At 28.5% G+C, this 18,213-nt stretch overlaps 4 protein-coding genes across 4 annotated transcripts in view; 3 read left to right on the top strand and 1 right to left on the bottom strand.

Annotated features, from left to right (window-relative positions):
• LOC113374977 (solute carrier organic anion transporter family member 4A1-like) overlaps positions 1 to 13,553 on the top strand; it is a 24,926-nt gene extending 11,373 nt beyond the window's left edge. The window contains exons 2-8 of the mRNA XM_026614931.1: positions 5,853 to 5,974; positions 7,260 to 7,508; positions 9,067 to 9,289; positions 10,068 to 10,218; positions 11,573 to 11,769; positions 12,316 to 12,498; positions 13,391 to 13,553. Coding sequence (XP_026470716.1) covers positions 5,853 to 5,974; positions 7,260 to 7,508; positions 9,067 to 9,289; positions 10,068 to 10,218; positions 11,573 to 11,769; positions 12,316 to 12,498; positions 13,391 to 13,553 — 1,288 coding nt within the window. The remainder of the gene's footprint in view (positions 1 to 5,852; positions 5,975 to 7,259; positions 7,509 to 9,066; positions 9,290 to 10,067; positions 10,219 to 11,572; positions 11,770 to 12,315; positions 12,499 to 13,390) is intronic.
• Positions 1 to 18,213, bottom strand: part of LOC113374978 (protein tyrosine phosphatase type IVA 3-like) — a 137,030-nt gene that overhangs the window by 23,973 nt on the left and 94,844 nt on the right. The window lies entirely within an intron of this gene.
• On the top strand, positions 16,263 to 16,908 carry LOC113374976. The gene is made up of 4 exons (XM_026614930.1): positions 16,263 to 16,421; positions 16,487 to 16,570; positions 16,671 to 16,736; positions 16,813 to 16,908. The coding sequence occupies exons 1-4, from the start codon at positions 16,305 to 16,307 to the stop codon at positions 16,906 to 16,908; spliced, it is 363 nt and encodes a 120-aa protein (XP_026470715.1). The 5' UTR covers positions 16,263 to 16,304.
• The window catches only part of LOC113374975 (protein snail-like), a 7,080-nt gene continuing 6,301 nt past the window's right edge, over positions 17,435 to 18,213 (top strand). The window contains exons 1-3 of the mRNA XM_026614929.1: positions 17,435 to 17,464; positions 17,532 to 17,669; positions 18,019 to 18,208. Coding sequence (XP_026470714.1) covers positions 17,626 to 17,669; positions 18,019 to 18,208 — 234 coding nt within the window. The 5' untranslated portion in view covers positions 17,435 to 17,464; positions 17,532 to 17,625. The remainder of the gene's footprint in view (positions 17,465 to 17,531; positions 17,670 to 18,018; positions 18,209 to 18,213) is intronic.

Below are 18,213 nucleotides of genomic sequence, written 5' to 3'. Positions count from 1 at the left end.
TATTGTATCCTGCATCTCAGCTTTAAATTTTTTGCATTTTTTCATCGCACGATCATCATTATGCATTTAATTCTTGGTACCAAAAATTAATAGAACGAATTTCAGAAAATCAGCAGATGGGCCGCTAGTAAATAAACTAGCTTCATAATTTTCTTAATGATTTATATTTGATGTGTGATAGATAGGCGCAATTAGGCAATAATACAAAACTGGCTTGCGGGTTATTTTATTTACACGTTATATTAATGTCGTTCTGACTATGCCCATATAATTTCACAACGGGTAGTTAAAAGAAAAGACGCAGTATTGATTTCGATGTTTATATTTTTATTATTAACTTCCAGAAGCACTACTCAAAACATTCAACTGCTGCATATATTGTTTGCCGTTGTTATTTATGAAGTCTCTGGATACATTAATATATTTACACTGATATTTTCTTCGTGCAGCAATACATTTCGCCCACTGCAAGTGCTTCGTGCGACCAATATAATAATATAAGCTAACTTACAGCCAATAAGGGAATCGATGTATGGGACCAATTCAGTATGTTTCATGCAAATTATAGCACACGGGGAACCGATACAGGTGGTCCCCTTGTACGCGAAATTAATTTGTGCTCTTTACCGAAGGAAAACCTATTTCCACTGAGTGTATTGTGATATTAAAACAGGCATTATTTGCATTCGAGAAATTTATTCAGATATGTTGGAAGCATTGCAGACTTGAATTAACTTTATTAGTTTACGTACGGAAAGTTAAGTGAATTTGATTTGAATAATGAATATATGACTAGAAACACTTATATAAAAACAAAACAAGAAAAATAAATGTACAAGTTATTAGATTAAAATATTGAAATTAATAAGTCAAAAAAGTAATATAAACAATACGTAAATATTTATATTAAATATAATATAATATATAATTTATAAAATATAATAATATATAGGTATACTGGACGCTCCCCTCATGATATGTAGGGAAGCTTGGGGCTTGTTCTAACAGTTTTTTTTTAATTAATATATCTTGAGATCCACTAATTATAATTCTATGAAATAAAGATGGATGGTTGCTGCAACTATTCCTCTACCGAACCAAGTAAAAATAATTCCACAACAGTTGTTCATTATTTCAAAATTAATTCATTTCTGGAAAAAGTGCGGTGCTAAATCCAATTTAATTTTTATATTCTTAATTTACAAATATAAAAATGAAATTGGATTTAATAAAATAGTTGTTGAAGAAAGTAGACGGTGATAATATAATTTGTACCTAATATAAATAATTTCAATTCCTTATTAATATATCGTAAAATCTGAGCTGGCAATAAAACGCACTCAAATTCAATAAGCAAATTCAATCACAAAGCACTTTGCCATCCATTGATGTTGCACCTGATCCCTTCCGCAAATGCGTCAAGCAATTTACTTAAATCAAATTTGATAGCAACCCATAAAAGATACTTGCTTTGAAACTATACTCAATTCGGTGGAATGGCTTTATGACTCTTTTTCACTTGCTTTTCTCACATTGTTATATAAGGTTTCTTATATACCTACTTTTCGGGTTCGTATTTGATATATTGAAATATTGAAACTGCCTAGCTAATTATATTGAAAAAAAAATGCAGGTTACTAAATTGCATTTTGTTACTTTCAAAATATTATATTTTTTTTGTAAGTTCAATTCTATCTATTCAATCAATTTTCAGTGATGTAAAATTTTGTTCACATAAAAATTAATGTCATTTTTTTTAAAATTTCAACCTTTTTTTATCATAATATCGCTTAAAGTATTTTATTTATTGATGATATTGTGTGTATTTGTATTTCTAATGTATTTCTAAAAAGATAATTTTTTTGTTATGAATTAAGAAAAGTTATACTACGAGAAACATTATACCATAAAATTTTAAATTTAAAAGTAGTCATACTAATTAAATTATTAAGTTGCAACAATGTATGAATTCAATATGTTGAATGGAAATTGTACTTCCAATATTGTTCGCAGTTGTGTTAAATAATATTGAAAGAAACAATAGATGCAAATGGCATTTTGTTTTGGGAAAAGTTTCAACAGCTTTCAGATATGTAAAAACAATAAGCAATTGTAATTAGCAACTTTTCAAATTGGAGTGGTAAAATTTTAATATTTTGACTAGACCTAATATTTGTAGCCTATGGCCTACGGCCCATAATAATAGCCTAGGTACGAATGCCTACGGCTCATAATATTTAATATGTTCTTGAAGACCAATATCTCTATACCACATTATTTTTTTTATCAAAATCGTAAAAAAAAATCAACAATTCTTACGAAGAAACGGACCGGCCGATCTTAACCAAAAACTAATTGCACCATTTTTAACTGATATATTTTAGCAGTTTTTCAAGTTTCAGTTCAGTATTTTTGGGGACAAATTTTGCACATTTCTGTTCATTATAAAAAAAGGCATAACCGATCGTCGCGCAAAAATAATCAAAGCGAGCCCTTACGAGTTACACGAATTGTTTTTATAATTTGAAATCTTTTCAGCTCTTTTTAAGAAACGTCTAGGACAGGTCAACACAAATATTTTTTTTCTATTTCGGTGTTGACATATAAAATAAATTTCTGGTGCGAGTATAAATTTCTTCTTTAGGAAATAATAAGGAAAAACTATTTTTTTATTTCTTAAAAATAACAATTCAGATAAAATGAAATCTTATAAGCTCTTGTTGTTATATGTAAAGAAAGAAAAAAAAAAAATAAAAAAGAAGAAGAAATAATAACTTAGAATTCTCTCCATGGAAAAAGTCTAGTGTTAAAAAATACCATATAAAGTAGATAATTTTTTGTAAATTATGTTAAAACTCACTATGAAAGTACACCTATCCCCCGTTTACACGTTTTCGATACTGCATGGTTTTGAAAATATTGTTTTAACGAATTTATTATATTGCATTAACATAAATAAAAACATTATTAAACTTATAATTTCTTGCAAAACATTTTCATTGTTTTACTATCAAAATACAACACTACAAATGTATGTTACAGTTAAGAATTCTTAGTAGTCTATGTCTATGAAGAAAATAATATAGAAGATGGGAACTCCCCGTTTTATGATCAAAACTAAATTTTATGTGTGTATAAGCTAGTTTGTTTAAAATACCAAAACAAAAAGTTTAACAATTATTCATTTATAATTTGTTTTTAATTAGTGTATGTATAACTTAATACGAAAAAGTATACGAAGATATGATAAAATTTTTTTTATATTTGTTTCATTATTGAAACAAAATATTTTTATAATTTATTAAATGTATTTGATATTAAATAAATTAATTTTTTTTTTCAGTATTCATTTCAGTTTTCATCATGTTAAAACTGACAAAAAAGCTTTTTATAGTGATTTTCGCTTAGCACTTTCTTTCCATATAAGAGTCAATTTTTCAAGTCGTATTTTTTATGAAAACTATTCTTTCGTGTAAAGCGGAGGATAGATGTATGTAGTTTAAAATTTTTTTATATATATTATTTTTTAACAGCAATCAGAACCTTACGTCCTTTGAGCTGTTGGGCTGAAACTTCTTACTACGTATTTTTTTTAGATGGTAACCAATGGTTGATCCATCCATATTTTGATGATTTTGTTATTAGAATTAATTTAATAGGGCTGACACAATGCCGGGCAAGGGCTATTTTCACTTGGAAACATATTGCTATCTATATTTTCAAGTGAAAATCGTTGTCAATGCTGCCTGACAACAGGCTGCTCGAAGTGGGTATCGAACCCGGGACCTCTGAAACAAGTCCCGTCGATCTTAACCGCTTACCTACTGGCGAGCCCGTAGTTTAAAATATATGTGTGTTTATTATTTACTAGTAAAATGAGTGTTTAGTATACTATTGTGATTTAAGCAGTTTGTATCGAGATATGTTAGTCATTGTATAGTTATACCGTCGGCTTTGCATTAACGGACATAGACACCCTACATATTATATTTACAGTACACGTGATATACCAAACACGTAAGCAAGTTTCGCAAAAAGCCCCGGGGTCACATTCATTCATATCACCCTAACACAATGCACCTTGTAACCTGTCGCTGGAATGCATTAGGGCCCGAGACATCATAAAATGCATTGTTTCACATTCTGACGACACACTGCTTATGGAATATATGATACTTCATATATTTTATATACGGGTGTTCCAGAACTCAACGTCAAGCCGAAACTTGGTGATAGATAGATCATAACTGTCATGAAAAATATTCGAAAAAAATATCAGAGTTAAATGCTTTGGTGAAAATGTGACAATTTTAAAGTTATTGTGGTTCATTTTTATTAATTTTGTTTATTTAAGCTTTTGATCAGTAATTGTAAATAACATTTCTAGGACCACAGTCCAAAATAATAACACAATTGCCCCAAGTTTTTAAGAATTAAGACTTTTTATTGAACAATTAATTTCAAATGTGTCGAGCTTACACTTGGTAGCGTGTTCGATTCACACGACAAGAATCTTTGAATCGAATCCTGTCATTTACTTAGAATTTATGAAAAAAATGTGTAGTTAATTTAAAATTAAATAAAAATTGTATTTGTTAAGTAGAAATTAAATACGAATTAAGAAAAATAGGAATTACAGAATTTGAAAAGCTGAATTGTATTAGGAATAAGAAGAAAAAATATCAGAATTTGCTGAGATTAAAAAGAAGAATGAAAAAAAAAATGGAATGAAGATAAAAGTTGAATAAAATTAGAAATTTGATAGAAAACAGCAAAAATTGAAGAAATTAAGAAGAAGAAAAATATAGAATAGAATAAATATATAGATTGAATATGATATAAAAATTGGTATAGAATGTAAATAAATAAAAATGTTGTAGGTAGCTAAATGCCCACAGTAAGCGAGGCCAAATAAAAATTAGAAAAAAAAAATAAAAATAAAATCAAATTTACAAGTAAGTGAACTTTGATAGACTCTCCTTTAAAAAAACTGCACTAAAGTGCATTGGCATCAGGATCGTATTATAATATAATAAAATCTTGATGGTTTCATAATAAAAAGTCGAGTAAAATGACAAAAATATTTTACTATTTTACAATCCAGATTAAATGCGCCAACTTTTGATAAAACTTACCAATACACTAAGAGGGTATATCAAAATTGACCAATTTTGAAAATTTTAAATTCATAGTTCAACAAAAAGTTATAATTCTTGAAATTTTTGGGACAATTGTATCATTATTTTTAACTGCGGGGCTTGAAATCTTGTTTACAAATACAGATCCAAAGCTTAAAAATGAAGAAAATTAATAAAAAAAAATCACAATAATCGAAAATGGTTACATTATTACTAAAGCTCTAGGTTGCACTTAAAGCTCATATTTTTCAAACTACGAGAGTATGTTTTATTTCTTTTGTTTGTTGTTTTGATGAAGTTAACACTAGGTATTATCGTAGTACACATTTTCATACCATGGAGTTTTAGACTTATTTGACATAGTATTATAATATCAAACAGCGAGTATTTTAGTGTTATTATTTTGTTACAGGCTATTTCCTTAGTTTTAAGTAATTGTAACTATTTTCCACTAATTGAACTATGATGTTAGCTGTTTCGGTTCCATATAATTTCAGTATGGTAACAATGTATCAAATGGTTTGGCATGATGTTTGGATTATTCTTATTTTGTCCATCTATCTGTCATGGCCGTCATTTTAAAACTATTTGTTTTTATAAAATACAAAGTTTTAAAATGAACTTTTGCAATATACACCACAAAAATCTGTTGAAAAACAATCATTTATTACTGTTAGAATAATTAATATTGAATACATTCTTTTTTTTTTGCAGAATTGGCTTAACACCACAGAGTAATGTATGGATCGGTGCCTGGTGGATTGGCTTTATCTTTGGGGCCATAATATGTTTTCTTCTGGCATTGCCTATAATAGCTTATCCTTCATCACTTCCAGGTAAAAAATTATATAATGATAAATATTAAATTATACACATATTGTTTATGTTTATTAATTTTAAAAAAGCATATTATATGAATATGTCATATTATATACACCAATACCTGGCTTACAAGTGACCTGACATATGATGTTTCGATATACGAGCCACCAAAGAAGGGGTTTGTTTGCTTAGAAATACGAGGAAAATCTGAGATACGATCTTTCAGCGAGTAAGAGTTTTGTCAAAAAATATTAACAACAAAATGAAAATACGAAACATTTTGTCAACAATAACAATGATTTTCTTACCATAGAAATATTTTGGCTGTTTTATGATAGTTTTTTGCTTTTTGTACATTGACAAAGTATTATTTAATTTTGTAGCTATGAGTCTAAAGAAAAGATCCATGTATCTTGAATTAAAGCGTAAAATTAGAAAAAAATATTAGGATGATGTAAGAGAATAACACATCATAGATATATGCTATGTTTAAACAGAAGGTGTTAATAAATAGTATAACTCTAGCTGAGGGCCTTACAATAATTTATAAACAGCTTTCTGAGAAAAAGTTCTGAAAATCATTCCGAAAAAAATTCAGCAGTTGAACTAATTAGTTTTTCAACGAAACATGTCTAACTCATTTCCGCAATATCATAAATGGGCAAGAAAAACAATAATTAATTTAATAAACAGTAAATTTATTTTCAATATCGAAAAAACTTAAAAACCACAGTGCTAGAACAAGTTAATTGTAATTCCATATATTTATATTGTAAAAATTGCTTTGAGATACGAGCAATTCCACATACGAGCGTGGTTCAGGAACAAATTAAACTCCTATATCGGGGTACCCATGCAACCAATATATGACATGCATCTAGATTAATCAGTATTATTGATGTATTTATAATATTCAAATGTAATTAAAAAACTGTTTATACTTCATAACAACAATTTCAGAAAATAAATATTAGGTTGTGAAATATCTCCCAGGCACAAATTACAACTAAAAAATTTCAATTTTTAGAGAGCCGTTATATACGAACACTACAGATATAACTTCATATAATTATATTAATTATTTATAAATGATAAAAAATATTTTTAGTGGAACGTATGTATGTAGCGATCGAATGAAAATTAATACAAATTAAATTTATTATTGTAGTTTTTGTTATTATAAGTCAAATGTAAAATTGGAGTTATGATCAAAGTATTGATTACAATAAGTTTTCTAATATGTTCATTATTTATTATTATTGTAATATTTTAATTTGCAAACGTTACAAATGATATTAGGATCGGAAGAGCTGCGCAACGCCCGAGTGTCAGAGGCCCACGCGCGTACTGGCGATTCGAAGGAAGGATTCGGACGGATACGCGAGCTTCCGAGAGCTTTAATGGAGCTTGTGCGCAATCCAGCTTTTTCATTCCTCAACTTGGCTGGCGCATCGGAGGGACTGTTAATTGCTGGTTTTGCTGCATTTTTGCCCAAATTAATTGAATTTCAATTCAGCGTTACACCGACACGAGCTGCGTTATTGATGGGTATGTTATTTATAAATATTTTTAATTTAATAAATGCAAATTGCTGAAACTTTCCGTACCAAAAATTATTATTTTTTTAAAAACGATCAACATTTTTGAAAAAATTTTACTTCGAAAAAATTAGATTTTTGAGAAACTATAATTTTTTGTCAAAAACTTACTTTTTTTTTAAAAAAAAAAGACTTTTTGAAGAAAAATTTATTTTGTTATATTTTGGAAATTCTGAACTTTTTTTACTAGATTTCCGAAACCGCTAAACCTGCTTTCATGAAAACTTGATCAGTTCTTTATCTTATTAATACAAGTGAAATGTTTTTTAAATTATTCAAATCGGACGCTCCGTTCTCTTAAAAACTGAGTTACCGTTTTCGGCACATTTTGCCCCATATCTGCGGAACGGCTAGACCTGCCTTCGCCAAAAACTAATCAGCACGTCTCCTTATCCATACGGATCAAATGTTTTTTTAATTATTCAAATGGCTTTATCCGTGTTCCTGAAATCGTCTACGAAAATTTGTATCCGCACACATACATACATCCATTTTTTTTAAGGTATGCCAAAATGTTCAGAAGGTTTTGAAACGTAAAGATATATGAAAAAAATTATTTTAGATTTTTTTGCTATTACTATAACCTGCCCTACGGAAAGTTAAAAATGTTGTAAAAAGTACTTAGAATGATAATGCCCCTCAAATTTAATTCTTAAATATTCAATATAAGCATTCAATATGACTATCACTGGGTATCATTCTAATATATTATCTTACAAATGAGTCAACAAAATTACTGAATGCTTTTTTATGCAGTTTATATGGGGCACCAAATTTTCATGAAAATAATATCAGTAAAACAGTAATATTGTCTTTATATATGAATCTCTATCTCTATTTATCAGAAAATTGAAATGCAAACGGTAGGTTTACATTGATCCTAAAATCACTTACCCTAAATCTAAAAGTTATGAAATTTATCGATTACTCTTTCTAACTTTTATTTAAAAAAGTAACAAAAATACTAGCAACAATAGTATTTTAGCATAAAATATTGTTAATATAAAAAAGTTTACTCGTCATATTGCTGATATTGACATGACAGCTTTTCTGCGAAGGCATGTTGCATACAAGGAACAAAGAAAGATAATTCTTAAGAAACAAATTATAACTAGATGTAAAAGGCATTTAGCCTTAAGACAAGTTTCAATTTTGACGATAAAATTTAAAAATTTTGACACGGCCTATTTTTACAAACTTTGATTAATTTTAATGATCATACCTTTTTTATATGATTATATGAGTTTAGGATTTCCGTTAAGACCATGAACTTATTTTGCTAAAAACAAATTTCTCTTTTCTGCTAATTTTAAAGAAACGGTTTGGCCGATAACTAATTGCAAAATTTAATCAGCATAAGTGCTTATCGAGTTTTATCAAATTTTTAATTTGAATACCACACCCCAAAACACACTCATTACATTTTAGTGCTTGATGTGTATTATTATAATGCACTAATTCGTTTCGTAATTTGTTAATTTTAAATTTTTCATATTTCATAATTTCAGGATTAATAACAGTTCCAGCAGGCGGAGGTGGTACTTTTCTGGGCGGATATTTGGTCAAACGATTTTCTTTATCTTGTAGTGGAATTATCAAACTCTGTGTGGTCGCAACTGCTGCAGGAATATTGTTTACCTTCTGTTTCTTACTGAATTGCCCAAATCAACCGTTTGCTGGTGTTACAGTACCGTATTCATCTTCCTTAACAAGCGATTCTTTGAACATCAGGTAAATTTCAAGAGTAAATAGATATTTATCACAGTGAAAAATTTCACTTAAAAATAGCAATAATTGAAGTTAAAGCATTACTGAACTATAAGTGTGGTATAGTGCATGGTTGATGAAATACTGCGATGTTAATTGAAATATTGTAGATATAGCGCTCTTACAAAATATGCATTGTTTTTCCCCAAAAACATCGATGAAATATCAAATTTTGGTTTACGTACAAATACAAAAATATACATAGTTTTTTTCAATTTTGGTGTCCAAGAATTCAGAATGACTTAAAATATACTTATAGTTCAGTCATTTGAGCTTAAATCAGGTAAGAATCTCGGAATTCGATATACCCAGCTGTAAGCCTGTAAATACTTGTATATTGACACCCTAAAGTTATCTCAAAACCTACATATGGTAGGGTGTCTATACCGTATGTAGGTTTTGAGACAATTTTAGGGTGTCAATATACAAGTATTTACAGACTTACAGCTGGGTATCTCGAATTCCAAGGTAAACTTACTATAATGACTGAAAAAGATAAAATTAGAAAATCGGATTTCCTTCTTCTTCCTCAAGTTGATTAGATTTGACAAACTTTCATAGCATTGGCTACAACAAGCTGATCTGTTTCCTATCACATGTTTTAGGTTCATATACAATTCAATAGCTACGGTTTTCCAAGTTTGTATGCATGACTGACTTTCATTTCTTTGAACAACAAAACGTCTGACAAAATAATTATTTTTATAATTTTTATAATTATGTATCATTTGTATGTTTACAGTTCACTGCCCTTGTCCCTGTCGGATTCATGTAATTCAGGCTGCGATTGTTCCAGAGCCGATTTTGACCCGATATGTGGATTCGATCAAGTGATGTATTACTCGCCTTGTCATGCCGGCTGCACCCAAGAAGATTCCCATGGTAACATCAAGGTAATACTTCTGATATATATATATATATATATATATATATATATATATATATACACGGTCAACCCTCCGTTAACGCGATATTCTGGGAACGCGGATTCCAATTATATATATATTATAGAGATAAAATTGCGGCAGCCTCTGATAACACGGACCTCATACAAAGGCTGTTGTTCAACAGCTCATAAGTTCGTTCTGTGTCTCCTATGAATGCATTTTTTTAATATTGTTTGAACAACAATTAGAACCTCCAGAGTCCTGTCCTATGAGCCGTTCTGCTAATATTACGTCGGTTTTTATTACAGATGGCAACCCAAAACGTTGTCTTTGTTATAAATTTTATTATTACAATTTCTGTAATAGGGCGAATATTTCTATCAGTGCAGCAATGCCGGATGATAGCTATTTTCACTTGTCTCTCGATAAATGACTCTATTAATCAAGATTCTAGATATTGCAAGAGATATTGCTTTAATATAAGTTTTATTATCGACTGTTTCATTTACCACTATTTGTTATTAAAAGGTTAAACAACAAATAATCTTCAAAGACAATAATATGAATTTCAATATATTTTTGTAATTTTTATCATCTTGTAAGAACATAAATTGATGGCGATGAATTTTAAATTGGAAAATTTCCTCAAAATATGTTCACATATTTGAGACGAGGCAGAATTACTTATATATCTTACAATCATAACAAAACTTGAGTCAACCAAATTTGCAAGGAGGTGTTTGTATTGTAACATCCTAAAATTTAAATTATTTTTAACAAATAATATCAATTTTAATCCAACAAACGTATTAAAATGTATAGTTTGCTCTTAAAATATTTGTTGTTTGTGAAATGTAATTGTAAGCTAATTTTTCCCAATTCCCAACATTTCACGATAAAAAGAACTTCATACTCGGTGAATAACATAAAATATCAGTGCACACTACTAGCCTATTTTCGATTATTTTTTATTAAAGGTACTAATAAAATTAATTAAAGATATTACTACAAAAAATTAAAATTATAAAGAAATCGAAGGTATCAGATTGGAGCGAATTTTTTTAACATGATTGTAAATATTCAATTCGTCCGAATAAAAACTATGGGTAATTTGAGATATCCTTTCTATTATATATTTACATGTTTAAAAGTTTTATATTTACTAGAATATTGTATACACATACATAATTCTAATTGCCTAGTTGTTATTTGTTAATAATAATTTGTTTATTATCATAACTTAATTAAATATGAATTTTTGATATATTAATACACTATTAATCCAAGAACTGTATTTTGGAATAAAATTAGAATTAAATAAGTTTTAACAATCTAAAACTAATTCATTTTTATTGTACAGGTATATTCCCAATGCCGTTGCATAAATTCAGAAAATAGAAAGGTATGGAAGCAAGACGATGAATCGAAAGAATATGATGCCGCCAATGTAACTTGTGATTCAACTTGCCCCCATTTACCACTATTTGTGGGCCTGATGGTCTTTGTAATGTTTTTCACATTTTTGTCTACAATGCCAGCCTTGTCAGCAACTTTGCGGTACGTATAATTTAATTAAATTATTATAATATAGATTTTATATTACATCTATATTAATTAAGGATATAGGATGTAACAATAAAAAAAATTTCTATTTTGACGATTGTATTCTTTCGTGGATTAGTGGTTAGAATTGTGGACTTTGCGTTGAAAATTTCAGGTTCGATACCCTCCTCGGACAGCTTGATATAAAGCAGTAGTGACTTCGAATTACACTTGGAAATATAGATAGCAATATGATGCCAAGAGAAAATGGCCTTTAGGGGCATTGCTGCAATATAAGAAAGGCGGCCGAAAGGTTGCCTTTTAAAAGCGTTCATGTATTCAAAATAGAATAGTTATCTGAGATGATAAAAACAATCTCAATCTTAATAGTAAAAAAATGCATTGGTACCCCACCTTGCGAGCTTAATTTGCATGTCAAATTGCTCGTATCTCAAAGCAATATTATCTAAGCAAAATCTTACTGTAATAATTTTATATATTTTTATAATTTAATATATAAATATTTTATAATTATTTTCAATTACTATTTCTAAAATATAGATGTGTGAGAGACGAACAAAGATCGTTTGCATTGGGAATTCAATGGATAGTAGTACGTCTGTTAGGAACCATACCAGCCCCAATGCTTTTTGGAGCACTCATCGATGAAAGTTGCATACTATGGCAAGGAGACTGCGACTCCGGTGGGGCTTGTCTTGTTTATGATAATAAAAATATGAGCAGGTATGAAAAACACGAACACAAGCATATACACACACAAACTAAGAAAATAAGATATTTTAATTAAAACACGTGTAGAATATATTCGCATCTTTTAAATATTTGGATGTGAATTAATAAATTATGTATTGAAGTAAGAGTTTAAGAGCAATAAATGGTTTTTAATAAATATTTCCATACTTATATACAGATTATGGCGATAACGACGAGCCTTATGCTTACTCGTCGCTCTTGCAAAGCGACTTTATATGGGCGTTCTTGTACCGGCAGCGCGCGTACTAGCTTAAGTTTTTCCAGCTTTTCACCGAAAGTTCCACTTGCATTTAAAAGAAATTTTTGAATAACAGAAGAAAAATGTACAAGCTTTCGAATGATGCTAATTTAAAAGTAGTCAAAAGAGCCGCACTGGTAGAATTGGTAGAACTAACAAATATTTTTTTCCCATTATTTGTTATGGAGAACATAGACAAGATCAGTACAAATAGAATGGCGTTAACAATTTTTCGATATCTCTCATACTTCCGACAGAAAGTGAGTTTGACAAAAGAGGACACTTTCACATGTTTTCACTGATATCTCGGCCAAATGATGAGCTACGGATTTGAAATTTGGTATTTCGAATTTTCTCGAAAATACCTATAAAATGGCATCAAAATCATTTAAATACCAGGGTGGGGCCAATTCTATATGGAAACACGCCCAGACCCAAAGGGAACACCGAAAAAAACGCAATGGGGTTTAGACATAAGTTTATATATAAAAAAAATGTTAACTGCGAATTACGAAACTGGACCGATAATTTCATTTTAATATATTTGTAACTAACCAACTCTGCTAAAATCCGAGACCTAAAAATAGTCTTCAAATATAATTTTAATACATTTTTCAATTTCAGGTATATGGTTGGAGCAGCATTCATAGGAAAAGCTTGCTCGTTGATATTTTTCTTTGCTGCTTGGTGGTTTTACATTCCACCAAAAGCAATAAAACCCCAAGCACAAAATGAACTGCCAATGAATGGAAACCTTAATCATGTCGCAGAAAGGGATAAATATTAAACATAGTGCAAAACAATAAATCTTAAATTGCAGACAATTGTTTAAGGCAACAAAAAGACATTTGCTATGTGTAATTGCGTGTATTATTTTATGAATAACTCTGTAAATCAAGAATTAAGCGATCACACGAAAAACGTGATATCAGAAAATAAGCAGTCTAAGGAAAAGAACATTTTTGTTCTGTATAATTATTTCGATGATTCTGATGATAATGTTAACCTGTAATTGTTATGATTGCTTTGATTAATTACATTATACAATAAATTATATTGTTTTCCAATTGGCATTTAAGTAATATACATGTCAATTGTAACAAAGTATGAAAACATGGATGGTGTTTCAGTCATTGGACTGAAACTTTCCTAAACTACACGTATAAAGTAAATTTCGCGAAATTTAATTAGGTTTATATAAAAAATATTTCTAATAGTTGCAGCCTCCCTTTGCATTTTTCTTTCTCAAAAATGCATTTTGTTTGCATTCTTACTATTTATTTTTATGTTTTACTTTACTCCACGGTTATGTTGAAAAAATTATATAATTAATAATTTGTGGAACCTAAATAAATGTTATTAATAATCAAAGAAAAAATGCCAAGATCAATTTAATTATTTATAATCCATACCCATAAGTGACTGATTGATGTTTGAATGTTTTATTAATAATGCGAAAGCGATAATTATTAGCTATAACAATTAGATATTATAACATTTTGGCAGTATTTGTCTAATTTAGCAACGTTTGATTTATGTGATTTAAGTGAAAGAAAAATATGATTGTATAATGTTATATCGTCAATTGCTGCATGATTATTTTAAAAGAAATAAGAATTTATAGATTTATATATGCGAGTTTTGTACAGTATTTATTAATAAATGTATAATCGTAATCAGTTGTTTTTTATGTGACTACATTCTTCTAGTCGTCTAATTTGCATTGGAACGCACAAACCACCATTGCATTCATACATGTTCTCGTTCAAATTTTTTTCAAATATTTTGAAATCTTTTTTGGTTTTCTTCTGATACTTATTGTAAACTAAAATCAAAATCTAGCTTTCTAACATTTTGGAACTACCAACTAACATTTTAAAAAACTGAACATTTTTTCGTTAATAGTTAAAATATAATTCCATGGATTAGGTTTGTATAGCAGAATATCAACCCTTTCCACTTGGATGCCGCCGCTCTGACGGCAAAATTTATATAAATCTCGCAATTCGCGAGAGGAAAGGGCTAAATTTTGCGACTCTAAGCTCTAATATATTTAAAAATTATAAATACATTTATGAAATACGTATGATTTTTTGTATAAGAATTTGAAAAATATTCGTATACGCAAAATAAAATTTTACAATTGAAAACACTAGATTTTTTTAATGTAAAAAAATCAATATATTTATAGGAATCAAAGAAAAGTAAAAACAGATAAAATCATCAAAAAAACCCAAAAATTTATTCTTACAATAAGTACTTTTTCGGAATCCAAATTTTGTTGACTACCATAATCTCAAAACAAGATCTTTTTACTTTCTTAATTAACTTCCCGTAGGATAAGTTATAGTAATCTCAAAAAAATCAAATATAAAATTTTTGCATATCTTCACGTTTCTAAGTCTTCTGAACATTTGGCATGCCTTAGAAAAAATAGATGTGATTGTGTATGTGGTGTGTTGTAAGTATGTGCGGATACAATTTTTCGTTCACGATTTCGGGCGCAGGCATCAACCGTTTTAAATGAAGAAGAATGATTGAAAAACAATCGATTACTATTGATGGGAAGACGTGCTGATTAGTTGTTGGCGAAAACAGGTCAAAGTCTAACCGTTTTTTTTAAAGATACGGGTCGAAAAGTGCAAAGAATGGTAATTTTGTTTTTGAGGCAACGGAGCGCTCATGCTTACTTATCTATGGAAGCGCTCGATTTGAATGATTTAAAAAAAAAATTTACTTGTATTGACGATTGAATAGTATATATTTATTATATTATATTAGTGACAGGTCCGGCGATTTCGGAGATACAGAGGCAAAAATAAAAAAAAATCGCGTTCAAAAATGTTCATTAGACATATGCACATCAAATTATCAGATATTTTATAAAGATTTTAAAAATGAGTACTACTTTTATTGCATTTTTTTGAGTTCCATTCCAAGATTTTTAATATTTTAAGGTTCTTATATGATTCAAATTAATTTAAAAATTTATAAAAGATTTTTTTTTCAAAATTTTCAAAAATGAACGAAGTTTTATACTTTCTTTATTCATTGTAAATTTACAATTCAGTTTAAAAATGTATATATTTTATATGCGTTGTTCTAATCGTAAGAAATATATCCCAAGATGGATTAATTTGGCATCTCTTGTTAACGTAAACATTCTTAAGTGTCAAGTGATAAGATCGCCGCTATATAATATACAAGCGATAAAATATATAGCATAGATAAATAAGCGTAAGTATTTATACTTATCTATTTGAAAATATTTAAAACGATTGTTATTAATTATTATTGATCAATAATTACTGCTTTTTTATTTGTTCCCCTCGAATATATAATAATTAATTCTGGTCCAGAAATTTCAAAAATAAAACTTTTACTTTGCTATTGGTTACTCTAAAATTTTCTACATCGTGTTGCTAACTTCACTAATCATCTCATAAACAAGTAAATGACAGCTAAACGTCATGAACAAATAAATTGAAATGTTATGCGTTACGCCTTAATAAATGGAAGAAATATAATTTATATAGATATGGCACAGATTGAAGCATGTCAACTTTGTTTATGCAACACTAAATTGCTGAGAGGACTTAACAAAGAAATCGAAAGCTTAATTAAAACCAAAATATTAGATTATCTATCTATTAACGTAAAGTTTTCGCTACAGACGTAACAAATCAAACAAGCAACTTATATGAGGATTTATTGTTTCAGATTCACTATAAAAATAATACCCCGATAGTAATTTGTGAGGACTGCCTAAATAATTTAAATCAATTTCATATATTTGCACAAACAGTTAGTCTCATTTTACATACTTCTTTGAACCTTCACTAATTTTTATATTATCAATTAATTGTGTAATTAAAAATTTATTTGTTTTAAATATTTATTATAGGTTTATTTAGCTCAGAGAAATTTTCAAAAAAAATCAAAATTGTTTAAATATGAAACAACAAATATTGTAAGTCAAATATCTTAAAATGTATTCTGTATGCATTGATTATTTTATTCTTATAATGTTAAATTCGTTTTTGAAGGAAGATAATCTACCACTATCGATGCAAAAGCAAAGAAATAATATGATATCCCAAATAGAATTTAATAATCCAAATGCAAAAACGCCAAATATATAAATAAAGATTCTGCCAAAGTTAAATCTGTGGATAATGAATGTAAGTAGTAAAGAAAACAAAACCACAAATGGTTTAAGGCATAATTTCATATATAATAATATTTAAATAGTTTCAAGTTTTTTTTTCAAATGTATTTTAATTCATCTGCTGATTTTATTGTTATGTATAAAGAGTCATCTACCGTTTGCTATTTTTTATACACAGAAAATATTGATTATAAAATGTTTTATATTCTAAATTCAAATGTTTGTTTGAACCTAGCAATTGGTATTTTATAACACCCTTATTATGTTATTTTGTTGCAAAACAATATTGATAGAATTTTTTTTTCAGTGAGCATAAAAACTGAATTTAATTAAGTGATACGGAACAGTATTATGAATCTGACGATGAGGATATGTTGACTGAATCAAATCAAATAAGTTTTGACAATAGCACATTTCCCAAAGAACTTATTAAGAATTGTAGATTAACTATCACTGGAAAAAAATGGACAATATGTTAGCAACATTCTTTGGTTAAAATGTAACATTTGTATCAATACAACATGTTTTACGTATGTTATGAAATAATTCGTATTTAATTTTCATTTTAATTTAGTTTACGAGAATAATAATTTTTAGGACTATTTCCAATTTGATAAAACATTATGAAGAAGTCCATAATACAAAAGGCTATGTTCTTTGTTGCGGTCAAAAAATTACAAGGCAGAAGGCAATGGCAATGCACATGGCAAGTCATATTCAACCAGAGGCTTTTACGTAAATATAATTTATAATTGAACATCAATTTTTTGTTGCTTCTATCATTTTGTTTTCCTAACATTAGTTGCCAGTTCAGATACAATATCTGCAACCACTGCAGAATACTACCAGTATCTGAAATTTTTCAATTCTTGAAATATTTTTTACCATCCACTTCATAATCAAAAATAATTAGTTAAAGCAATGTACACAAAGTATAAAATGACAAACTAAAATAAAATACTGAAAATTTCATCCCTGATAATTGAATGCAAAAAATACCAATGCATTGCCACCACTCTTTACAAAGTCCTACTTAATACAATAAGATTGAAACACTAGTTTTAATTAACATTGTATTTTTCAGTTGTACCATTTGCAATAAGATATTAACCTGCCCTAAAATATTGCAAAATCATATACAGAATCATTTACCAGAATCACAGCGTCCTTTATGTTGTCCAGAACCAACATGTTCAAGACGTTTCAGTTATTACAGTGCATTAACAGCTCATCAGGCATCACATTTAAATGAGGAGGAAAAGATAACGCATATTGTGAA

Source organism: Ctenocephalides felis, unplaced genomic scaffold, assembly GCF_003426905.1.
Source record: "Ctenocephalides felis isolate EL2017-DRISC unplaced genomic scaffold, ASM342690v1 CF-g0.4_SCAFFOLD_01886, whole genome shotgun sequence".
NCBI lineage: Eukaryota > Metazoa > Arthropoda > Insecta > Siphonaptera > Pulicidae > Ctenocephalides > Ctenocephalides felis.
This window is presented reverse-complemented; position numbering and strand designations above follow the sequence as displayed.